Source organism: Hyla sarda, chromosome 1 (genome assembly GCF_029499605.1).
Source record: "Hyla sarda isolate aHylSar1 chromosome 1, aHylSar1.hap1, whole genome shotgun sequence".
NCBI lineage: Eukaryota > Metazoa > Chordata > Amphibia > Anura > Hylidae > Hyla > Hyla sarda.
Genome location: NC_079189.1, coordinates 72,432,938 through 72,458,972, shown reverse-complemented (window position 1 = coordinate 72,458,972; position 26,035 = coordinate 72,432,938). Strand labels below are relative to the sequence as shown.

Sequence of the window (26,035 nt, the reverse complement as noted above, 5' to 3'; positions counted from 1 at the left end):
ACAGCAGAGCACCAACAACACTGATCAATGCTGAGCCAAAGCTCAGCATTGATCAGTGTATGCAATCAAAAGATTGCATGGTATAGTCCCTCATGAGGGTAAAATAGGGTAAAATGTGTAAAAAAAAAAAGTCAATAAATGTGAGGAAGCCCCTCCCCTAATAAAAGTTTGAATCACCCCCCTTTTCCCATTTTCTTAATAAAATAATATTAAAATATAGGATAGTTAGACCGCACGGTCAATGGCGTACACGGAAAAAAATAGCAATATCCAAAATTGTAAATTTGTATTTTACTTCAAATACCATAAAAAAGTTTATAAAAAGTGATCAAAAAGTCCCATGAAAACAAAAATGGTACCGATAAAAACTACAGATCACGGCTCAAAAAATTCGCTCTCATAGAGCCCCGTATGTGGAAAAAGACAAACGTTATAGGGGTTAGAAAACAATTTTTAAACATACTAATTTTGGTGCATTTTTTAAGTAGTAAAATAAAATAAAACCTACATAAATTGGGTATCGTTATGATCATATGGACCTACAGAATAAAGATAAGGTGTAAATTTGACCGAAAAGTGCACTGTGTAGAAACAGAAGCCCACAAATTTACAAAATGGCTTTTTTTTTTATTTCACACTACTAAGTTTTTTTTGTTTTAATGCTGATTTTGATATAAAATAAGTCATGTCATTACAAAGTACAATTGGTGACACAAAAAACAAGCCCTCATATGGGTCTGTAGGTGCAAAATTGAAAGCGTTATGATTTTTAGAAGGTGAGGAGGAAAAAATGAAAGTGCAAAAAGCCTGTTCCTTAGGGCCAAAATGGTCTTCGTCCTTAAAGGGGTACTCCAGTGGAAAACATTTTTGTTAAATCAACTGGTGCCAGAAAGTTAAACAGATTTGTAAATTACTTCTATTAAAAAAAATCTTTACCTTTCCCATACTTTTTAGCAGCTGTATGCTACAGAGGAAATTATTTTTGAATTTATTTTTTGTCTTGTACACAGTGCTCTCTGCTGACACCTCTATCCATGTCAGGAACTGTCCAGAGCAGCATAGGTTTGCTATGGGGATTTTCTCCTGCTCTGGACAGTTCCTAATACGGGCATCAGGTGTCAGCAGAGAGCACTGTGGACAAGACAAAAAAGAAATTCAAAAAGAAAAGAATTTCCTCTGTAGCATACAGCTGCTAAAAATTACTGGAAGGGTAAAGATTTTTAAATAGAAGTAATTTACAAATCTGTTTAACTTTCTGGCACCAGTTGATTAAAAAAAAAAAAAAATTCCACCCCTTAAAAAAAAGTTGTGAGTTACTGAAGTTGTGAGTTAAAACCAACAACTACAATGCCAAATGTTTGTAAAGGCAGTATAAATTGTGGATGTGAGGTCTGTGTGTCCATGAGGCTGGTGTTTTCATTAATTCTCACATTTCAGCACTGTTTCCTTCCTGTATTTCCTTGCGTGTTTGTACCCCCCCCCCCCCCGCCCCATGCAGAGACTGGTTTGGATGCTCTTCTCTCTTTGTGTAACCCGCCCCCTGCAGAGACTGGTTTGGATGCTCTTCTCTCTCTGTGTGACCCCCCCCCCCCCTCCCCTGCAGAGACTGGTTTGGATGCTCTTCTCTCTTTGTGTAACCCGCCCCCCGCCCCCGTCCCCTGCAGAGACTGGTTTGGATGCTCTTCTCTCTCTGTGTGACCCCCCCCCTCCCCTGCAGAGACTGGTTTGGATGCTCTTCTCTCTCTGTGTGACCCCCCCCCCCTCCCCTGCATAGACTGGTTTGGATGCTCTTTTCTCTCTGTGTGACCCCCCCCCCCTCTTCACTCTTGACCTTAGCATTCTTACAGTATATAATATTGTAATTACTATTATAGTTATTTATTGATCCAATTATTACTATTTTTGTACTGTAGATTTCCTTTAGATATTAATTTTCCATTTATTTTATTTCTCGTTGGGTTGGGGGGATTTGGTAACATACCATACAGTGGATCTTGTATTGTTCCAGTCACATTTAATTGTACATTTTTTTCTCTCTATTCTATGCTAAAATACACTGACTTTACTGCTTTCTATTACATTTACTTGTTCATAATTCATGAGTTTAAACATCTTTTCATCCTCATGAAAACAGCGCAATCCCATAGAGACTGACTCTTCATATAAATATGTCACAGTGTTATGTCTCATCTTCTTTTAGCGCTTTACTATGGCAATATCTTATTGAATGCTGTGATATATTTTATAATGTAATGGACTAGCACTCCTACTAATGTACTTTTAATGTCCTCTTCCCTGCATGCTGACAATATTGCTTACAGTCAGTTCAGCTCATCTCCACTATGTAGAGGAATTAGACGCATAGCTTGATGCAAAATCCATAACAAGTCCGCCCCAACTTCCACATGGAATTTATAATACAGTTATACTAAGCTGGAGAGGGGTAAGGCTCCTTTTACTCCCGAGGCCTGGGAGCATCTTCTATATACACTGAGGACATACTGGAATCCATGTGTAGAACAATATTTATTATTCAGCCAAGTGTCCTGGAGCTAAAATGAATTATATCACAGTACCATAAGGTTGGATCATACACATTAGGGAATCTCAAGTACCACTACATACATGTACTATAGGTTGAAAACTTAAAAATTACCACTGGTGCCTCCACTGATCAAGTAAACTAAGGTCCATTGTCCTCCCAGGTGAATAGTGCAGTAGCGTGAAAACTTAGCAGCAATTTCATATAGAATGAATGGAGCAGCAATCACACATGCACACTGTCACTCTGTGGGACACAGTACCTCTGTTCTTGTAATTGGAGGGGGTCCCTTTTATAGGTTGTGGACATCTTTGCACTGAAATTCAACATTAAAGGGGGACATCTTATCCCCTATCGCTGGGGACCCCCGCGATCTCCCTGTTGCACCCGGCTTTCGTTTGGAGCGTCGGGTGCAGTGCCTTAGGCTCGTGACGCCACTGTCACCCCCCCCCCCTCAATGCAAGTCTATGGGAGGGGGCGTGACGGCCGTCACGCACCCTCCCATAGACTTGCATTGAGGGGGCGTGGTTGTGACGTCACGATCGGGGCAGGCCCGACGTAACGAGCCTCTGCCCCGCATTGACAGTCATCCGACACGGAGCAAAGTTTGCTCCGTGCACCGAATGTCTGGGGTGCTGCAGCCAAGATGGCGGGGGACCCAAGTGGTGAGACCTTCTTCATTATCAAATCCTACTATTTTGTTGCTTAGGAGGTTGTCTAAGTTTTGCATCTAGCTTGTGGTGCAACGGAATCTCCCAGAAATCTGTCAATGCACTGCTTACGTTTTATGACCGCTCTCTCTTTTCTTTCTTTCAGTGGTTTAAAGATAGCAGCGGGGAAGGGGACTGTGTCCTACACAGCAGATCAGAGTGTGGAGAATGGGGAGGTATCCAAGGAGGGTGGCTCATACAGGCTGCATATAGGAAAGAAAGCAGAGCACTCACAGCAAATTATAAACTTTTTGATGTACAGTCCTCAGCATGGATTGCTAGGAGGGACGCATCCCAATGAGAAAAGTCTAAAACTAGGAGCTGGTGGGAAACAAAATATCTGTGTATCTGAACATAAGAAAAGGAATTTACATTGCAGCTTGAAACTTTTTTATGCAACATATTACTTTCAAGGTAACCACAGATAAAGAATCAGAGTGTTTTCTATATCAAAGATGTCTATAGCCTTTAAAGCTAAATTGGCTTCAGTTGCCTTCAGGGGCTAAACTTGGCTACATTTTGAAGCCCCATAGAAAGTGAATGGAGCGGTGACCAAGCATGTGTTGTAGCTCCATTTACTCCAAGGACAAGGGGCCTCAATTTTTGTGATTGTGGAAGTCTTGTCAGACTTCCACTGATCAGTGAGTTATCCCCTATTCCCTACACACAGGAAATTTTCTCGGTGAATTACCTCAGTTAATCTAGCTTAAAATAGTCCAGAATGGGCGCTTATGTCCAAGGCAATCTGCCTAGGATACAAGCGTTATCCTAAGGACAAATGGCACCTCTCTGCGGATCCTACTAGAATGTTAAATGGGTATTCTGGCCGTAGACATCTTATCCCCTATCAAAAGGTCTGTATGCAGTACCGTGTGGGCTGCTGCTCCAGTATCGGAAACCTATGTGTTTAAGGGACTGGAGATGTGACATCATGCCACACCCCCTCCCATAGACATGAATGGAGGGGGCGTGGCGTGACGTTTGAGGGGGCGTGATGTCACCTGGAAACACAGAGGTTTGGATAGGGGATAAGATATCTATGGCCGAAATACCTTCCTTGATGGAAGTTCTGCTATGGACATTCCATAGTATGAACAGAGCAGCTAAATTCCCATGAAGATCATTCCTGGTGGAAATTCAATCTAAAATCTCCATAGTGTGAATACGGCCTTATTCTTATAGACAAAAACACCATAACAAAGAAACAAAAAACAGTATGAACAGAGTGTGAAGACAGCGCCTATTTCTAAGCTTCCCGGTTTCCAATAAGTCATTACAAGTCCTATATTATAAATACATTCCAGCTTGTGAGTGTAATAAGGATTTCAGTACAGTACACATTTGCTCTTAAAGTAAATAATTGAGTTTTTCTATAAAAAGAGAAATTATTTTTCTCAGTTATAAGAAATTATTTAATGTAATAGCTTCTTTTTAAGATGAAAGGAAATCATCACACTGTCAACTCAGCTTTCTCCTCACATTTGATGGATTCAAAAGGGGCTATTGTCCTATACATCAAAATACTAGGTAAGAACTCCAGACTCTGTTCTAATGATGAACAGTGCAGCATGCTGCAATTTTTCTTCACATCGGACAATAGTGTTAATGGAACCTTAGGTGATGCTTCAAGGGACTGTAATACCTTTTTCTTGCTTACAAGAGCTGAGAGGGAGAAACCTATTAAAGGGGTAATCCAGTGTTTTCAAACTTATCCCCTATACAAAAGGTGTGGGATAAGGGATTCTCTGTGTTCTTCAGAATGACGCCCGAATCTCCCAGTACATAAAGTATGGAGTCAACCTACCACCTCTATGCACTCTCTACAGTACAGCACTCATGTATCTCCAGCCCGCCCATAAAGAATGCATGGAGGGGGCAAGCCAACCCTATGCTCTATGCACAGGGAGATCCTCTAAAAGCGCTAGATACCCCCCACCACTGAGATCAGACACCTATCCCCTGTGCAATAGAACCCCCGTGATCAGTCCCGTTGTTTCTTTCCTTGGTTGATCAATTTGTTTTGACAGTTCAAAAAACCATCATTCGTTGGTCACACATGCCCCTGTGTCTTCTGTGCTTTCTGAGAGTCCTGTGAGAATCCAATACGATATGCCTCCACTTTTAGTAATGGGAATGTCTCTTTAAATTTCTTTGTCATGCTTTTGCCTCTATGGGCCCTGTGCTAGGCATAGTATAGTAAACCTGGTTTGTGAAAAAGTTCCTTTAAAAAAAAAAAACACAAAGTAAAAATTGTAAAAAATAGTTTGAAAATCTATGAAGCTTGTCAAAGTCTATGTCATTTCCATGTCTACATCTTTGTATTCTAGCGATTTACGAGGCAATAGGTTCGAGTGTGACTGTAAGGCTAAGTGGCTATTTTCATGGCTGAAGATGACAAATTCCACTGTGTCTGATGTGCTTTGTGCCGGGCCATCTGAGTACCAAGGGAAGAAGCTGAATGAAATAACAAGCTTTGATACAGACTGCATAACAACCGGTATGTTCTGACCTTAATGAGGTTATTATACTGATGAATGGTTAGAGCAGAATCCAGAGATCATTTGCATACCTATACTGCGTGGTAATTTCCTGCAGACCCAAACTGCATCCATAGCGTGCAAACATTTTGTTCTTTCGAAAGTATTCTACCGTAATGAAGGTTTCAGAGAAACTCCATTATGATATTAAAATTCTTCAACTGTACAGGTCTGTCTTGTCCGTAGGGGGCAGTATTCATAGTAAATTACAAGACAGTAGAAACAACAGTGTCCAGTGCAATATGGATAAGAGTATAAGCCTTGATAAATGGTAGTGTACAATATGTATCAGTCCTGATTAGAGATGAGCGAACTTACAGTAAATTTGATTCGTCACAAACTTCTCGGCTCGGCAGTTGATGCCTTATCCTGCATAAATGAGTTCACCTTTCAGGTGCTCCCGTGGGCTGGAAAAGGTGGATACAGTCCTAGGAGACTCTTTCCTAGGACTGTATCCACCTTTTCCAGCCCACCGGAGCACCGGAAAGCTGAACTAATTTATGCAGGATAAGTCATCAACTGCTGAGCCGAGAAGTTCGTGACAAATCGAATTTACTGTAAGTTCGCTCATCTCTAGTCCTGATATAACACGCATGAAGTGAGGTTGTGCTCTCATCAAGAAAATTCACAGGTAAAAATCCCCAGCAATGAATAAGAGAGAAAGATAATGCACTCACCGCTGGTCACGATGCGAAAGTTCAAGCTTTATTCCAACAGAAAGCAATAGCTTCAGTAGACAGGACAGGTATACAGGGAGCTCAGATTGAACAGGTGAGGCGGGGGCAGGACAAAGGTGTAGCAACTAGTTTCGCGCTCTAAGGTGCTTCCTCTGGCCCGTACAGAGTACGGGCCAGAGGAAGTGCCTTAGAGCGCGAAACTAGTTGCCGCCCCATCGTCACGGGCATGACGGAGGTGCAGCAACTAGTTTTACGCTCTAAGGCGCTTCTTCTGGCCTGTACTCTGTATGGGCCAGAGGAAGCGCCTTAGAGCGCAAAACTAGTTGCCGCCCCTCCGTCACGCCCCGCCTCATCTGTTCCATCCGAGCTCCCTTTATACCTGTCCTGTCTACTGAAGCTATTGCTTTCTGTTGGAATAAAGCTTGAACTTGAAAAGGTGCTAGAAAGGTAAATAAAGGTAAAAATGTACATGGTCAGGATTAGGTACTGAGTGATATATTTAAAAAAAAATTTTTGTTGGATCTGACGGGTACACTCTAAAAACTAAAGTGTTACCTTTAGCTACAGACAGTTCCAGCCCAGACTGAACTATGTGAATTGTGCTTTCCTATTCATATACAACATGGTACTCTTGGCCAATATATAGTAACAACTTCTATAACAACAACATGGTTTCCTCTTCTATGTAGAAAATATTGGATCTGTTGTATTCTAGAAGTTCTCCACCTCACTAATGTCAAATGCTTTATGCTGCTTGTTGAAGTTATAGAAAACAATTTTGGTTTTCATGTTGTTAATTTACAGATTTTGTCATCCATCAAATTTTGCCGCATGAGTCTGTGTCAGTCGATACCTTTCAATATAAGAATGATGTCTTTGTGGCTATTGCGCAACCAGGCATGGAAAACTGTATGGTTCTGGAGTGGGATCATATTGAAATGAACTTTAGAAGTTATGACAACATTACAGGTACAGGAATTATAAATATGTTTTAATTGGACATTTAAAAAGTTATCTAATTTACCAAGGTGCTCTAAGGTTAATATTACCGTATTTTTCGCCGTATAAGACGCACTTTTTCTTCCCCAAAACTGGGGGGAAAAAGTCGTTGCTTATACGGCAAATACACACCTATCGCGGCGGTCCCTGCGGCCATCAACGGCCGGGACCTGCGGCTAATACAGGACATCACCGATCGCGGTGATGCCCTGTATTAACCCTTCACACGCGGCGATCAAAGCTGACCGCCGCGTCTGAAGGGAAAGTGACACTAACCCGGCTGTTCAGCCCGAACAGCCCGACTGAATAGCCGGGTTAGTGCTTACAGGACACAGGGAGGGACCTTATCTGCCTCCCCAGTGTCTTCTCCGTTCAGGGATCCCCTGTATGGCCGGCGCTCTCCTTCCTCGTCATCACGTCGTCCCGTACGTGCGTCGGCGTTCGTAACGACGTGATGGCGGCGACGGAGAGCGAGAATACCTGGCCGGCAGCAGAGATGTTCCGGAGCGACGGGGACACGGCGACAGTGATGGAGCGACATCCAGGGCAGCGGTGATGGGTCCGGAGCGGCGGGGACACGTGAGTATTACCTCCTATGCAGTGGTCTTCAATCTGCGGACCTCCAGATGTTGCAAAACTACAACTCCCAGCATGTCCGGACAGCCAACGGCTGTCCAGGCATGCTGGGAGTTGTAGTTTTGCAACATCTGGAGGTCTGCATGGTTGAAGACCACTATTGGGTTCAAAATCTAAATTTTTTTAGATTTTGCACCTATAAATTGGGTGCGTCTTATACGCCGGTGCGTCCTATAGGGCGAAAAATACGGTAACTATTTTTTGCTGGTTTGTACATGGACAGCATGTGATAAAATTCTAAACTTAATTTGTTTACCTAAAATTATATAATATAGTAGATATAGAGGTGGACAAAATTGTTGGTCGCCTTCTGTTAGAGACAGAAAAACCCACAATGCTCCCTGAAACTGACAAAAGTAATAATAAATAAAAATGTACTGAAAATCAGACGTAATTGTGGTTAACAGAATCATTTTAAAGCCTCACCTGAAAACACCTTGGATTAGGGAAACCTGTGGTGGACTAGGCGTGTGGACTGGAGCACTCCCACTTCCAACCTGTCCTCCAGTCCATGAAATCCAGCCCATGTAACTTAAAGGGGTACTCCAGTGTAAAACGTTTTTTGTTAATGAACTGGTGCCAGAAAGTTAAACAGGTTTGTAAATTAATTCTATTAAAAAATCTTAATCCTTTTAGTAATTTTTAGCAGCTGTATGCTACAGAGGAAATTGATTACTTTTTGAATTTCTTTTTTATCATGTCCACAGTGCTCTCTGCTGACACCTCTGTCCGTGTCAGGAACTGTCCAGAGCAGCATAGGTTTGCTATGGGGATTTTCTCCTGCTCTGGACAGTTCCTGATACGGGCATCAGGTGTCAGCAGAGAGCACTGTGGACAACACAAAAAGTAAATTAAAAAAATAAAGATTTTCCTCTGTAGCAAACAGCTACTAAAAAGTACTGAAAGGATTAAGATTTTTTTAGTTGAAGTAATTTACAAATCTGTTTAACTTTCTCGCACCAGTTCATTTAAAAAAAAAAGTTTTCCACCGGAGTACCCCTTTAACAAAAAAGCCCCAGCAGAGTATGCTCTGCTAAAGACAATAACTAGAGATGAGCGAACTTACAGTAAATTCGATTCGTCATGAACTTCTCAGCTCGGCAGTTGATGACTTTTCCTGCGTAAATTAGTTCATCCTTCAGGTGCTCCGGTGGGCTGGAAAAGGTGGATACAGTCCTAGGAAAGAGTCTCCTAGGACTGTATCCACCTTTTCCAGCCCACCGGAGCACCGGAAAGCTGAACTTATTTATGCAGGAAAAGTCATCAACTGCCGAGAAGTTCGTGACGAATCAAATTTACTGTAAGTTCGCTCATCTCCAACAATAACCTACTGGATTTCCCTTATCGTGCCTGGCAGAGGAAACCAGGTAAAATATACACGCCATCCATCACTTTCCTGTACACTTTACCACAATATATATATATATATATATATATATATATATATATATATATATATATATATCTCATGCATGTGTTAGAAATATACCCTGCATGGGATAGATATAGAGATAGATATTTATGGGTGCGTATAGATGTGTGTTATTGCAGTGTTAGTCACAGTATGGCAGTATTGTTCTGTTCTGGTATGGCGTTGTTATTCAGTCACAGTATGGCGGTATTGTTTTGTTCTGGTATGGTGGTGTTATTTCAGTGTTAGTCACAGTATGGTGGTATTGGTCTGTTCTGGTATGGTGGTGTTATTGCAGTGTTAGTCACAACATGGTGGTATTGTTCTGTTCTGGTATGGCGTTGTTATTTAGTCACAGTAAGTTGGTATTGCTCTGTTCTGGTATGGTGGTGTTATTCAGTCACAGTAAGGTGGTATTTTTCTGTTCAAGTATGGCGTAGTTATTCATTCACGGTATGGCAGTATTGTTCTGTTCTGGTATGGAGTTGTTATTCAGTTACAGTATGGTGGTATTGCTCTGTTCTGGTATGGCGTTGTTATTCAGTCATGGTATGGCAGTATTGTTCTGTTCTGGTATGGAGTTGTTATTCAGTTACAGTATGGTGGTTTTGTTCTGTTCTGGTATGGCGTTGTTATTCAGTCATGGTATGGCAGTATTGTTCTGTTCTGGTATGGTGGTGTTATGCAGTTACAGTATGGCAGTATTGTTCTGTTCTGGTATGGTGGTGTTATTCAGTTACAGTATGGCGGTATTGTTCTGTTCTGGTATGGTGGTGTTATGCAGTCACGGTATGGCGGTATTGTTCTGTTCTGGTATGGTGGTGTTATTCAGTTACAGTATGGTGGTATTGCTCTGTTCTGGTATGGCATTGTTATTCTGTCATGGTATGGCAGTATTGTTCTGTTCTGGTATGGAGTTGTTATTCAGTTACAGTATGGTGGTATTGTTCTGTTCTGGTCTGGCGTTGTTATTCAGTCATGGTATGGCAGTATTGTTCTGTTCTGGTATGGTGGTGTTATGCAGTTACAGTATGGCGGTATTGTTCTGTTCTGGTATGGTGGTGTTATTCAGTTACAGTATGGCGGTATTGTTCTGTTCTGGTATGGTGGTGTTATGCAGTCACGGTATGGCGGTATTGTTCTGCTCTGGTATGGTGGTGTTATTCAGTTACGGTATGGCGGTATTGTTCTGTTCTGGTATGGTGGTGTTATGCAGTCACAGTATGGCGGTATTGTTCTGTTCTGGTATGGTGGTGTTATTCAGTTACAGTATGGTGGTATTGCTCTGTTCTGTTATGGTGTTGTTATTCAGTCACGTTATGGTGGTATTTTTCTGTTCAAGTATGGCGTAGTTATTCAGTCACGGTATGGCAGTATTGTTCTGTTCTGGTATGGAGTTGTTATTCAGTTACAGTATGGTGGGATTGTTCTGTTCTGGTATGGAGTTGTTATTCAGTTACAGTATCGTGGGTTCTGTTCTGGTATGGCGTTGTTATTCAGTCACGGTATGGCAGTATTGTTCTGTTCTGGTATGGTGGTGTTATGCAGTTACAGTATGGCAGTATTGTTCTGTTCTGGTATGGTGTTGTTATTCAGTGATGGTATGGCAGTATTGTTCTGTTCTGGTATGGTGGTGTTATGCAGTTACAGTATGGCAGTATTGTTCTGTTCTGGTATGGCGTTGTTATTCTGTCATGGTATGGCGGTATTGTTCTGTTTTGGTATGGTGGTGTTATGCAGTCACGGTATGGCGATATTGTTCTGTTCTGGTATGGTGGTGTTATTCAGTTACAGTATGGCGGTATTGTTCTGTTCTGGTATGGTGGTGTTATGCAGTCACGGTATGGCGGTATTTTTCTGTTCTGGCATGGTGGTGTTATTCAGTTACAGTATGGCAGTATTGTTCTGTTCTGGTATGGTGGTGTTATTCAGTTACAGTATGGCGGTAATGTTCTGTTCTGGTATGGTGGTGTTATGCAGTCACGGTATGGCGTTATTGTTCTGTTCTGGTATGGCGTTGTTATTCAGTCACGGTATGGCGGTGGTGGTGTTATGCAGTCATGGTATGGCAGTATTGTTCTATAAAAGCATTCAGGAGCAAAATGGAGAAATTCCTATAGATTCAGCTTGGCTGAATTAATACTTATGGGGGCATAAGCAGTTTGGACAGGTTGGACATTGGTTCGACAGGACAGTTTGGACTTAGACTCTTCCCAAAGAGCAGATTATCAAAAATAGTGGAAACGAAAAATTCAAGTCAATATAAGACAAACTTCAATGTGTGTGATGCCCATAAGTATGTTGAATGTTGTGTGTAAAAAGTTGCACAGTGTTTTACATACATTTTTATAACTTAGTTTTCTTTTTGGCAGGTCAGTCCATTGTTGGATGCAAAGCCATACTCATTGATGATCAAGTGTTCATGGTGGTGGCCCAGCTATTTGGTGGCTCTCACATATACAAGTATGATGAAAGCTGGGCTAAGTTCACCAAGTTTCAAGACATTGAAGTCTCACGTATTTCCAAGCCAAATGACATTGAGCTGTTTCAGATTGAGGGGGAGAACTATTTTGTGATCGCTGACAGCTCAAAGGCAGGTCTGACTACCGTGTACAAGTGGAATGGCAAAGGCTTCTACTCCTACCAATCCCTCCATGAATGGTTCCGTGACACTGATGCAGAGTTCATTGAAATTGACGAGAAGCCTCATCTTGTGTTATCCAGCCGGTCTCAAGTACCTCTTATCTTACAATGGAACAAAAGTACAAAGAAATTCACCCCTCTCAGTGACATCCCAAACATGGAAGACGTTCTTGCAGTCAAAAGCTTCAAAATGAAAGATGAACTGTACATTTCATTGACAAGGTTTATCGGAGACTCGAAAATCATGAAATGGAGCAACAAGCAGTTCATTGAGATCCAGGCTCTACCATCTCGTGGAGCAATGGCGTTGCAACCCTTTATCTTTAAGGAGAGATATTACCTGGCATTGGGCAGCGATTACACATTTTCACAAATATACCAATGGAACCCCGAAAAGAAGACTTTTGAGAAGTTCAAAGAGATCTACATACAAGCTCCTCGTTCTTTCACCGCAGTGTCAACTGATCGGCGGGATTTTATTTTTGCCTCCAGTTTTAAAGGAAATACACAGATCTTTGAACATGTCATAGTTGACCTGAGCTTGTAAGAACCTTGAAAAGGCGGACTGTATATCTCCTGAGGAAATGCAGGGAACTATATTATGTACCAGGAGACTTTGCATCTGAGCATCAGGGTCTAGTTGACCGTGTGCTCAAATGCCTATTTTGGGTAATTTGCATGACATTACTCATTTATTGATTTTAATGATTTTCAACACTTTTTTTTGTAACATACTGAATGCTTGGAACATGTCTAACAATGCACAATTCTTTTTAGAAGATGTCAAATGGCACTGTTTGTATATTGCATCATTAGCCCGATAGAGTAAATCACAGCTGGAACGCCTGATGTAAATAGCAATGCCGCGACAGCTGAAATGCCTAGGTTGCCTGTCTATTCTGAAAAAATATTATGTAATATATAGAGACTGTGTTACTGCCCAACACCTTAACTATTTCTACAATTGTATTGTTTATATCCTGTAACAGCCATATTTTGTATATAACTCCTGCACTATTATGACTATTATCAGGTGTATTGCAACTTTAAATGCTTAAAGGGGTACTCCAGTGGAAAAAAAATTTTTTTCAAATCAACTGGTTCCATACAGTTAAAGGGGTACTCCGCTGCTCAGCGTTTGGAACAAACTGTTCCGAACACTGGAGCCGGCAGCTCGTGATGTCATAGCCCCACCCCTCATGACATCACACCCCGCCCCTTCAATGCGAGTCTATGGGAGGGGGCGTGACGGCTGTCACGCCCCCTCCCATAGACTTGCATTGAGGGGGCGGAGCGAGATGTCATGATGGGGCAGGCTATGACATCCCAAGCTTCCGCCACCGGCTCCAGCGTTTGGAACAGTTTGTTCCAAACGCTGAGCAGTGGAGTACCCCTTTAAACAGATTTGTAAATTACTTCTACTAAAAATATTAGGCCTTCCAGTACTTACCAGCTGCTGTATACTACAGAGAAAGTTGAGTTGTTCTTTTCTGTCTGACCACAGTGCTCTCTGCTGACACCTCTGTCCATGTCAGGAACTGTCCAAAGTAGGAGCAATCCCCATGGGAAACCTCTCCTGCTCCGGACAGTTCCTGACATGGACAGAGGTGTCAGCAGAGAGCAATGTGGTCAGACAGAAAAGAAAAACTCCACTTCCTGTGGAGCATACAACAGCTGATAAGTACTGGAAGGATTAAGATTTTTAAATAGAAGTAATTTACAAATCTGTTTAACTTTCTGGCACCAGTTGATTTAAAAAAGAGAAATTGTTGTCCACCGGAGTACTCCTTTAATTTATACAATGCAAATACTTTTATAATGGCAAATTTTTAGTCTTGTCTGTTTTGTGTAGTAATGAAACCAACACCAAATGTGAATATTAGCATTAAAATTTGTATATAACATGGTCAAACATGGTCAACATAAGTAATTAAATGTACATCTATGCATATTTGGGCCCAATACACAAATTTACATAAAATGGTGTTAAAGCCTCCAGTTTACAGTGATGAGGAACAAACTGTAGTTTTCCTATTAGGAATTTATGGACTTTAGGAGAAGTATAAAGGGCATACCCAGGGCTGGTACAAGGATTTTTGCCACCCTAGCCGCACGCTAATTTTGCTGCCCATTGGCTTCGCCCTTTGACGCCGGGGCGGACATATCACTTGTTCAGCCGGTTCGGCTGCACAGGGGCCCAGCGTGTTAGGGGGCCCCCCTAGTAGCCCAGGTCACAGCCTGGGCCTCACAGTTTGGGCCCCTGCAGGGCCCCCTGCCAGTACTTCATACTAAATGCTGCAGCAACAGGTCCCGGACCTGCCGCTTACAGCAGTAATTTACCTTTAAACCGGCCGGGCGAGACGGACAGGCCAGGGGCTGATGGGAACAGACGTGCCCAGCGCAGGCACGCACGTCTGTTCCAAGCCCCTGACGTCACGTGTCATGGCCTCTGACCCCAGCAGAAGCGACAGGAGCAGCAAACCCCCCCGCCTCACATGGCCGCATCGCTGAGCAGATGAGGTGAGGAGAGTGACGGTCGGGTGCAGGGCGGTGGGGATTGTAATGATGAAGAAGAGGACAGGAAGGGTGTTGAAGAGGTTGGTGGTGTAATGATAAGAAAGATTGGGGGTCTGGGAGAGCGTAGTGTTGATAAGAAGGACCAGAAGGGGGGTCAGGGGTGTAGTGATTAGGGGGTTTAATGTTGATGAGAAGGACTGGGGGGTGTCAGCTGTGTAATACTGATGAGGTGCTTAAGGTATATGGGGTGATAAGGAGACTGAGGATGGAGTGCATGGGGTGTATGGGGTGATGAGGAGACTGAGGATTGAGTGCATGGGGTGATGAGGAGACTGAGGATGGAGTGCATGGGGTGATGAGGAGACTGAAGATGGAGTGCATGCGGTGATGAGGAGACTGAGGATGGAGTGTATGGGGTGATGAGGAGACTGAGGATGGGATGCGTGGGGTGATGAGGAGACTGAGGATGGAGTGCATGGGGTGATAAGGAGACTGAGGATGGAGTGCATGGGGTGATGAGGAGACTGAGGATTGAGTGCATGGGGTGTATGGGGTGATGAGGAGACTGAGGATGGAGTGCATGGGGTGATGAGGAGACTGAGGATGGAGTGCATGGGGTATATGGGGGTGATGAGGAGACTGAGGATGGAGTGCATGGGGTGATGAGGAGACTGAGGATGGAGTGCATGGGGTGTATGGGGGTGATGAGGAGACTGAGGATGGAGTGCATGGGGTGATGAGGAGACTGAGGATGGAGTGCATGGGGTGTATGGGGGTGATGAGGAGACTGAGGATGGAGTGCATGGGGTGTATGGGGTGATGAGGAGACTGAGGATGGAGTGTATGCGGTGATGAGGAGACTGAGGATGGAGTGCATGGGGTGAGGAGGAGACTGAGGATGGAGTGCATGGGGTGAGGAGGAGACTGAGGATGGAGTGCATGGGGTGTATGGGGGTGATGAGGAGAATGAGGATGGAGTGCATGGGGTGATGAGGAGACTGAGGATGGAGTGCATGGGGTGTATGGGCGTGATGAGTAGTGTTGAGCGGCATAGGCCATATTCGAATTCGCGAATATTCGCGAATATATGGACGAATATTCGTCATATATTCGCGAATATTCGCATATTCGTTATATTCCCGTTTTATTTTCGCGTATGCGAAAATACGCGCATGCGAAAAATTAGCATATGTGGAAATTCGCATATGCGAAAATTAGCATATGCTAATTTTCGCATATGCGAATTTTCACACGCCAGTCTCACACAGTAGTATTACAGCCTTCTTTACACCACACAAGCTGGAAGCAGAGAGGGGTGATCACTGTGATGTGTACTGTGAAGAAAAAAAAACAACAAAAAAACGAATATTCGTAATTACGAATATATGGCGCTATATTCGTGAAATTCGCGAATTCGCGAATATACGATATTCGCGAATAATATTCGAATTGCGAATATTCGCGAGCAACACTAGTGATGAGGAGACTGAGGATGGAGTGCATGGGGTGATGAGGAGACTGAGGATGGAGTGCGTGGGGTGTATGGGGGTGATGAGGAGACTGAGGATGGAGTGCATGGGGTGATGAGGAGACTGAGGATGGAGTGCATGAGTTGTATGGGGTGATGAAGATGGAGTGCATGGGGTGTATGGGGTGATGAGGAGACTGAGGATGGAGTGCATGGGGTGATGAGGAGACTGAGGATGGAGTGCATGGGGTGAGGAGGAGACTGAGGATTGAGTGCATGGGGTGTATGGGGTGATGAGGAGACTGAGGATGGAGTGCATGGGGTGATGAGGAGACTGAGGATGGAGTGCATGGGGTGTATGGGGGGTGATGAGGAGACTGAGAATGGAGTGCATGGGGTGTATGGGGGTGATGAGGAGACTGAGGATGGAGTGCATGGGGTGTATGGGGGTGATGAGGAGACTGAGGATGGAGTGCATGGGGTGATGAGGAGACTGAGGATGGAGTGCGTGGGGTGTATGGGGTGATGAGGAGACTGAGGATGGAGTGCATGGGGTGTATGGGGGTGATGAGGAGACTGAGGATGGAGTGCATGGGGTGATGAGGAGACTGAGGATGGAGTGCGTGGGGTGTATGGGGTGATGAGGAGACTGAGGATCGAGTGCATGGGGTGTATGGGGTGATGAGGAGACTGAGGATGGAGTGCATGGGGTGTATGGGGTGATGAAGAGACTGAGGATGGGGTGCGTGGGGTGTATGGGGTGATGAGGAGACTGAGGATGGGGTGTATGGGGTGATGAGGAGACCGAGGATGGGTTGTGTGGGGTGTATGGGGTGATGAGACTGAAGATGGGGTGCGTGGGGTGTATGGGGGTGATGAGACTGAAGATGGGGTGCGTGGGGTGTATGGGGTGATGAGGAGACTGAGAATGGGGTATATGGGGGTGATGAGGAGACCGAGGATGGGTTGTGTGGGGTGTATGGGGTGATGAGACTGAGGATGGGGTGCGTGTGGTGATGATTAGACTGAGAATGGGTTGTGTGGGGTGTATGGGGGGATGAGACTGAGGATGGAGTGCTTGGGGTGTATGGGGGAGATAAGGAGACTGAGAATGGGTTGCGTGGGGTGTATGGGGTGATAAGGAGTCTGAGGATGGAGTGCGTGGGGTGTATGGGGTGATTCAGTGGTGTATCGTGGTTGGCAGTATTATATTGAGAGAGTACAGTGGTTGGCAGTATTATATTCAGGGGTACAGTATTTGCCAGTATTATATTCGGAGGTACAGTGGTTGGCAGTATTATATTAAGGGGTACAGTGGTTGGCAGTATTCATGGGGTACAGTGGTTGGCAGTATTATATTCAGGGGGTACAGTATTTGGCAAGGTTATAATGATTATTGTCATCATACAGAGGATGAGGATCTACTGACAAATTAAGGAACCAATGATGTCCAGGTGTCAGACTCTGCAGAGAAGATGGAAGAAATCCTGGTGTCTGGACCAGAGGAAGAAGAAAAGTAAAGACAACAGAGAAGACGTCACTCAGGTCAGTGATATCATTGTGTATTTTCCTAACTGTCCCATCAGAGCTGTAGTCACTGATATCATTGTGTAGTCTCCTGACTGTCCCATCAGCTGTAGTCACTTCAGACATGATGGGAGTTGCAGCTTTCCAACATCTTGGGAGCCACTTGAACCAAGGTGATTGGTGGGGGTCCCATGAGTCAGACCCCCACCATAAAAATGGGCTGTTTATTTTAACCCCTTAAGGACCGAGCCCTTTTTCACCTTAAGGACCGGAGCGTTTTTTGCAATTCTGACCACTGTCACTTTAAACATTAATAACTCTGGAATGCTTTTAGTTATCATTCTGATTCCGAGAATGTTTTTTCGTGACCTGTTCTACTTTAACTTAGTGGTAAAATTTTATGGTAACTTGCATCCTTTCTTGGTGAAAAATCACCAAATTTGATGAAAAAAATGAAAATTTAGCATTTTTCTAACTTTGAAGCTCTCTGCTTGTAAGGAAAATGGATATTCAAAATATATTTTTTTTGGGGTTCACATATACAATATGTCTACTTTATGTTTGCATCATAAAATTTATGAGTTTTTACTTTTGGAAGACACCAGAGGGCTTCAAAGTTCAGCAGCAATTTTGAAATTTTTCACAAAATTTTCAAACTCGCTATTTTTCATGGACCAGTTCACGTTTGAAGTGGATTTGAAGGGCCTTCATATTAGAAATGCCCCATAAAAGACCCCATTATAAAAACTACACCCCCAAAGTATTCAAAATGACATTCAGTAAGTGTATTAACCCTTTAGGTGTTTCACAGGAATAGCAGCAAAGTGAAGGAGAAAATTCAAAATCTTCATTTTTTACACTCGCATTTTCTTGTAGACCCAATTTTTGAATTTTTGAAAGGGGTAAAAAGGAGAAAATTTTTACTTGTATTTGAAACCCAATTTCTCTCGAGTAAGCACATACCTCATATGTCTATGTTAATTGTTCAGCGGGCGCAGTAGAGGGCTCAGAAGGGAAGGAGCGTCAAATGGTTTTTGGGGGGCATGTCACCTTTAGGAAGCCCCTATGGTGCCAGAACAGCAAAAAAAACACACATGGCATACCATTTTGGAAACTAGACTCCTCAGGGAACGTAACAAGGGGTAAAGTGAACCTTAATACCCCACAGGTGTTTCACGACTTTAGCATATGTAAAAAAAATAATTTTTTTTTTCCTAAAATGCTTGGTTTCCCAAAAATTTTACATTTTTTAAAAGTGTAATAGCAGAAAATACCCCCCAAAATTTGAAACCCAATTTCTCCCGATTCAGAAAACACCCCATATGGGGGTGAAAATTGCTCTGCTGGCGCACTACAGGTCTCAGAAGAGAAGGAGTCACATTTGGCTTTTTGAAAGCAAATTTTGCTCTGGGGGCATGTCGCATTTAGGAAGCCCCTATGGTGCCAGAACAGCAAAAAAAAAACACATGGCATATCATTTTGGAAACTAGACCCCTCGGGGAACGTAACAAGGGGTAATGTGAACCTTAATACCCTACAGGTGTTTCACGACTTTTGCATATGTGAAATTTTTTTTTTTTTTTTTTCAAAGTAAAGTTTTATTGTTTTTAACATATCAAAAAACAATTGGCAAGGCAATATGGCAACACATAGTAACAAGTATCACATTACAGTAAAGCCATGTAGAACAATCACATAACAGTAAAGCCATGTAGAACAATCTCTCTAGTTCGAGCTATGTACCCTTGTAGAGCGAGAGACAGTCATGGGAAAAAATAAAACTATCTCGCCATATTAAAGCTGGGATAACATTGCGTATGGTGTACACTCTCCAGGGATCACATGGGTACCAAACCATACTGTTCAGGATTTGGAGTGTTATATTCTAATCCCAGTTACCAAGGAGAAGAGAGATGTATGCAGCACAACAAGCGGGGAAGGGAAAGAGGAGGAAAAGGAATAGACGGGGAGAGAAAGGGGAAGAAAGGAAAGAGAGAAGGAAGAAAGAGCAGGTCACTTTTGGAGACACCTACCTCCCGGACCGGAACGGCTCGGCCCTCCGCCCAGGTCGGCAGCATCAGCAGTCATGAGAAGAGCAGTTCATTATGGTGTCAGGTAGGCCACGTTAGTGTCCCAAGTGCAGGGAATCAAACTCCGGCGATGATAGAAAAGAGAGCCAAGGGCCCCAAACGGCCCGAAATCTGTCGTGTTGACGTTTAGAGTCAGCAAGCAATTCTTCCAACCTACATATACGGGAAATTTCCTGAAGTAAGGACGAGAAGGTGGGTGGTTGGGGTGAGCGCCATAGTCTTGGAATCACAGTGCGTGCTGCTATCAGCATGTGGTGTAGTAAGCTAGCGGAAGCCCTAGGAAGGGTGCTGGGGAGTATCGACAGGAGGACAAGTTCAGGAGTCCTCGGGAGCGTGCTGGAGACCATGCGTGACATGAGGGCAAGCGCCTCACTCCAGTATCGATCAAGTCTCGGGCACGCAAACCAGATATGGGTCATCGTGCCTCTCCCTTCATCACATCTCCAGCACACATCCGAAGTCCCCGGGTGGATTCGAGACAACAAGGACGGGACTCTGTACCATCGTGTCAGTATTTTGTAATTAGTCTCGTGAGCCTTACTCGAGACAGTCGTCCTATGGCAGAGAGAGAGAGCGCCCTTCGCCACTCCACATCTAGGATGGGATGTCCCAGTTCATTCTCCCATGAGGAGCGGAAATGAAGTGGGGGAGTGGCAAAGTCATTTAGGAAAAGAGCGTAAAGGGTGCTAATCAGCTTGGGGGGTGGAGATGACGACATACAAAGGCGCTCAAAATCCGTCAGAGGCCGATGAAGGGAGAGTGAGCGTTTGTTAGTATCATAGAAGTGTCAGAGTTGCGCATATTGAAAGATTTGGTACTGTGTGGGGGGAGAGGTAGCAGTGAGATCTTCTAAGGGTTTCAGATTTGTAGTATCTAGTAGTGAATGAAAAACTGTACCTTCTGAGCGGTGAAAGGAGAGAAAGGTGCGGGTGTGGAGTGCGGGTGCAAAGGCCGGGTTGTCGAATAGGGGTGTGAGTGGTCCGTTGGGCGGTACTACAGAGGAGCGAGTGAGGTAGGTGGCGCGGGTCTTGAGGATGGAAGCCACGATAGGTGGGGGACTGTATGAACCTTGAGGGTATAGGGTATTGGCCGTCAACCATAGGGCAGCTCTAGGGTCTCTACCCGAAATATCATGTTCTAAAGCCACCCACGGTTTACTATCCGCGCCGTGGAAGGAGTCCAGTACTCTGGTGAGGACCGCCGCCAAGTAGTAGGACAGGACATCTGGAAGGGCCAGTCCACCCTCTTTTTTCCGCCTAATGAGAACAGACCTCGCCAGTCTAGGACGTTTCTGAGCCCAGACATATTTCCTCTGTATGGAGGAGATTTCAGCGAAGAAGGAGCGGGGCACATGTGTGGGAATTGTAGCAAAGAGATAGAGAAGACGCGGAAGCACGTTCATTTTGAAAACATTTATCCTACCTATCCAAGAGATATCTTTTCTCTCCCAATTTGAGAGGTCCGACTTTAGGGTACGTATAAGGGGAGGGAAATTTAAGCGAAACGTGTCATCCTGATCTCTTGGTACTTGGATACCTAGGTATGTGAGTGAGTGTGATTGCCATTGAAAGGGGTACGATGCTTTAAGCTGTTGGACAGTGTGCGATGGAAGTGTTATATTGAGAGCTTCACTTTTGGAGGGATTAAGTTTATAATTGCTATATGATGAGAAGAGACGAATCGTGGCCATAAGGGAGGGTAGGGAAGTGACAGGGGAGGAAAGGAAGAGTAGGAGGTCGTCGGCATAAGCCGAGCATTTGCAATGGCACGAGGACAATTGGAGCCCTTTGATGTCAGGGTTCTGTCGGATAGCCACTAGTAGGTGTTCCATGCATAACACGTATAGGAGTGGGGAGAGAGGACAGCCCTGCCTCGTGCCATTGCAAATGTCGAAAGGGGGGGATAAGTGACCATTGATCCTGACTTGAGCTTGAGGGTGTCTATAGAGCGCCATAATGCGTGACCTCATAACGGCGCCCAAGCCAATTTGAGAGAGTGTTGCTTCAATAAATCCCCAGTCCACGCGATCGAACGCCTTCTCAGCGTCTAAGGAGAGTAGGAACAGTGGTAGTTTACGAGAACGAGCATTATGTATGATAGAGAAAGTCTGGAGCGTGTTGTCCCTGGCCTCCCTTCCCCGTATGAAACCCACCTGATCTGGGTGGACTAGGGATCTCATGTGTTCAGACAATCTATTGGCTATTAATTTGGCGTATAGTTTAGCGTAGCTGTTAATCAGCGATATAGGACGATAGCTCGGGCATAGCAAGGGGTCTTTGCCGCTTTTTGGGATGACCGTTATGAAGGCACGCATAAACGAGGAAGGTAGTGGTGGGGAGTCAGTAGTAATGGAGTTGAAAGCAGAAAGCAAGACTGGGGATAGATCTGGGCCTATGGATTTGTAGAATTTTGCTGTGTATCCATCGGGTCCCGGGCTCCTACCACCCGGCAGGGAGGAAATCGCCACCTGTAACTCCTCCTGTGAGAACGGCTCCTCAAGAGATTGGATCGCCTCTTGGGAGAGCGGAGGAAGCACGGTAGAATTCAAATATTGTTCTAAGGAGGGCGAGGCCACAGTGGTCGAGGCCGGGACCCGAGGGCCTGGTAGGTTATAAAGACTGGCGTAGTAATCACGAAAGGCGGACAGGATGTCAGGGGTGAGGTGGGAAGTGGAGCCCGAGGGGGTGCGTATCGCAGGCACATATAGGGAAGATTTTTTCACTTTGAGGGCATTAGCCAGGAGGCGTCCGGACTTATTGCCCCAGACATAGTATAGTTTGCCTGTGATCTGTTTGTAATATCTGTGGCTATTGTTTAAGTGGTCAAGGAGGTCGTGTCGGACTTTGATTATCTCTCTATAAACCCTATCCAGTTGAGACTGTTTGTGTTGGGATTCCAAAGTATGTAATAGATTTGTAAGTGTAAGCAGTTTGGCCGACGACTCCCTCTTCAGTCGCGCTCCATGTTTCATCAGGACCCCTCTCAAGACACATTTGAGGGCTTCCCATTGGGTCATGGGGGATGTCGGGTCAGCGAGGTGGTCCTGACGAAAGTGGGCGACAGAGTCCTTGAGTTCCTGAAGACATAGGGAATCCATGAGGAGGGACTCATTTAAACGCCATGTGGAGTGCGGTTTAGTGTAAGGGGGAAGGGCAAATGTACAGGACACAGGGGCATGATCTGAATGTGTAATTATCCCTATGGTGGAAGAGAGAACAGAGGTGAGGAGGTGATGAGGACAAAAAATATAATCAAGTCTGCTATAAGATTGTTGGGGGTGAGAGTAGAAGGTATAGTCACGCCCTTGGGGGTGAAGAGCCCTCCAGACATCGCTAAGCTGAAGGGAGTGCAGTTTACGTTTTAAGGCACGAAGCTTATTGTGAGAAATGTACGAACGTCCTAATGAGGTATCCGCAGTAGGGGACAGTGGGAGGTTGAAGTCGCCACATAAAAAGATTGGGCCTAACGCAAATGAGGAGAGGGCTTCTAGGGTTTTCATGATAAAGGGGACTTGGTCTCGGTTGGGTGCATATATAGACGCTATCGTCAGTTTCTGTCCCGCAAGTTCACAGTTGGCAAATATGTACCTAGCGTGTGGGTCAATGAGTGAGGAAGTAACTATAATAGGCAGGGACCGGTGAAACGCCAGGGAGACTCCTTTCGTCCGTGCGTCTGGATTGGAACTGTGTATCCATCGGGAAAAGTACCTATCACTAATTTTTGGGAGATGACCTGTCTTAAAATGCGTCTCTTGTAGAGCCAATATGTGTACTCTTTGTTTGTGTAGGGAATAGAGTAGTTGGGCCATTTTCTCCGGAGTATTGAGACCCTGCACATTTAGGGACATCAATTTAATGTCAGCTGCCATTACGACAGTGAGGTGTTGGACTGTACTCACCGACCGACCTGGAGGATACCGAGTCGCCCGGCCCACAAGGCAGAGATGGAGGAGGGGGTGCGGACCTGCAAGGAGTAGAAGAAAAAGTGTGATACAAGGGTAAATGGGAGAATAGAGGGAAAAGCAGCCAATGAAAGGTGGAGGCAAAGGGACTAAAAGAAGCGGCCATAAGGGCCAAATTCAGTGACGGAACCAGCCGGCACTGTAACCTATTGGGGGTAATGTAGAAGGAGCGCCAGATAGGGAGCGAATCCGTTATCAGACACAGAAGGGGAGTCACGTAGGCGGCGTGCTAGGGACAGTTACAAGCTAGGGACCTAATTAAGCTATGGGGTCCTCCCGGCCCCTATTGGCGGGGAGGAGCGGTGTATAAAGGGCTATAGTTCAAACGCTGTTTGGAACGACAAAAAGGGGGTGGGAGGCAGAACCACTGCAAGTAGCAGTAGTGGAATTACTGTGAGCAACATAGTTAACTAAAATGCATAGAACACATCAATAAATGCAAACCGTGGGGGCAGGGTAAGTAAGAGCCCCCCAAAATTAGCACCGCTGATGACACCCAGTACAGGCAACACGGGTTTCGGGGGGGTCCAGCCCAATTCTGGGCTGAAATGCGGAACGTTCCCCAACGAGGCAGTCCCCAGGCACAAGGCCCGTATTTTGGAGAGGGGGCTCCCTCGCAGGGGAAGACCACACAGGTAAAATAAGAAGTGTCAAAAGATACTTAAAGTCCCGTGGGGAGTCAAGTCTTCCTCTTTTGCTGCTGCGGTTGAGGCAGTGAAGGTCGGGTAGGTCGTCGATCTTCTGGGAGGTGATGGCGTTGTGGGGTCACCAATTGTTGAGGTGGAGGCAGCCGAAACAAATTCTCCCAGTCTGGTAGTTGAACAGGAGGAAGACGGAAAGTCGCGAGGAAGCCTGCGAAATCTTCGGGACGACGCAACGTGGCCGTGGTGGTCCCATGTCTGGCCACAAGAGAAAACGGGTAGCCCCATCGGTAAGTGATCTGTGCGTTGAGGAGCAGGTGTAGGAGGGGCCGTAAGGCAGCCCTTAGTTTCAGAGTGCGAAGGGAGAGATCTGGGAACAGTTGTATAGCAGTTCCATTATAAGAAAGGTTCTTTAAAGCACGTGCTTTTCGCATGATTTGTTCCTTCTGCGCATAGTGGTGCACACGGCATATAACATCCCTTGGCCTTTTGGGATCCGGATTTTTCGCCTTGAGGGCTCTGTGCGCTCTATCCAACTCCAAGGGACTGTCAAGCGGTTTTTGTAACACCTCATTGAAGATTCTTTGCACCGTGCCAGTAACCTCCTGGGGCAGTACAGTTTCTGGTAAGCCTTTGATTCTAATATTGTTTCGCCGATTGCGATTATCCATATCATCTAAATGCTCCACCGTTGCCGTCTGCTGGAGCGAGAGGGCCTGGACCGTTTGCTGTAGTGACTGTACCTGGGAATTTACTGAAGAGCGAAAGTCCTCAAGTCCCTGAACCCGAGTCTGCAGGTCAATGACATCAGTCTTAACCGGTTTCAGATCTTGCTGCCACGCAGACTTCAGATCAGAGGCCAATGTGAGTAGGTCGTTTTTAGAAGGTAGGAATGCCAGTAGTGCCTGTAGCTCAGGAAAGTTCTTAAGGGTGTTTGCAGCCGTTTCAAGTGATGGCAGGTGGGGAGCAGGCGTCACCTGTCTCGGGTCTGGGTATGATGCATGTGAGACAGGTTGTTTGCGGGGGATAGAGCGGTCTCGAACGGATTTGCTCCCCTCTTGGGAATCGTCTGAAGAGGAATGGTGCCTATTAGCCGCCAGGTGGGCAGCATGTTTCAGGGGAGTCTTAAAAAGTTTCTTTTTAGCTGGTGGACTATCCTCCCAGAATCTTGGAGTATCGCTCCCATCCGTGGAGCCATGAGGGCTCTGCTCTTGTGGCGTATCATCAGATTCCATATCATCAGCCCAATCAGTGACCGAGCGAGCTGGAGGCCCCAGAGCCCAAGTGTCCTGGCAGGAGGGGATCTGAGACGAGGGGCCAGAGTCATGCAGTGCAGGCGCGCATACATGGTTTCCCGCAGGCATAGATGAGGCCAAGATGGAAGCTGTAGTAGGTCCAGGGTCATCTGGGGAGGGGGGCGGCACAGGGATTGTGGTTGCAGCAGGAGCTGTAGTAAGGGTGGCAGGGTTCGCTGCTGCATACAATGCTGAAGTGTGGGCTCCTGTTGAATGCCAGTCATCGGACACGGCCCCCTTTGAAGTAACAGAGGCCTCCTCAAAGTGGGGCGTCTGACTGTTATCTCCTCTCGAGGCAGGAGGTTTGTCCGCATTCGTGCGCAGCGGTGCGCATTGAGGCTGCAACGGGGGAGAGGAGCGTACCTGCATGTTTCCAGCTCC

At 45.2% G+C, this 26,035-nt stretch overlaps 1 protein-coding gene across 2 annotated transcripts in view; it reads left to right on the top strand.

Annotated features, from left to right (window-relative positions):
* The window catches only part of LGI2 (leucine rich repeat LGI family member 2), a 45,908-nt gene extending 31,771 nt beyond the window's left edge, over nucleotides 1-14,137 (top strand). For both annotated transcript variants that reach the window (XM_056555801.1, XM_056555793.1), the window contains 3 exons: nucleotides 5,580-5,749; nucleotides 7,271-7,435; nucleotides 11,885-14,137. In XM_056555801.1, the coding sequence (XP_056411776.1) occupies nucleotides 5,580-5,749; nucleotides 7,271-7,435; nucleotides 11,885-12,702 (1,153 nt within the window). In that variant the 3' untranslated portion in view covers nucleotides 12,703-14,137. The remainder of the gene's footprint in view (nucleotides 1-5,579; nucleotides 5,750-7,270; nucleotides 7,436-11,884) is intronic.
* The last annotated feature ends 11,898 nt before the right edge of the window (nucleotides 14,138-26,035 follow it).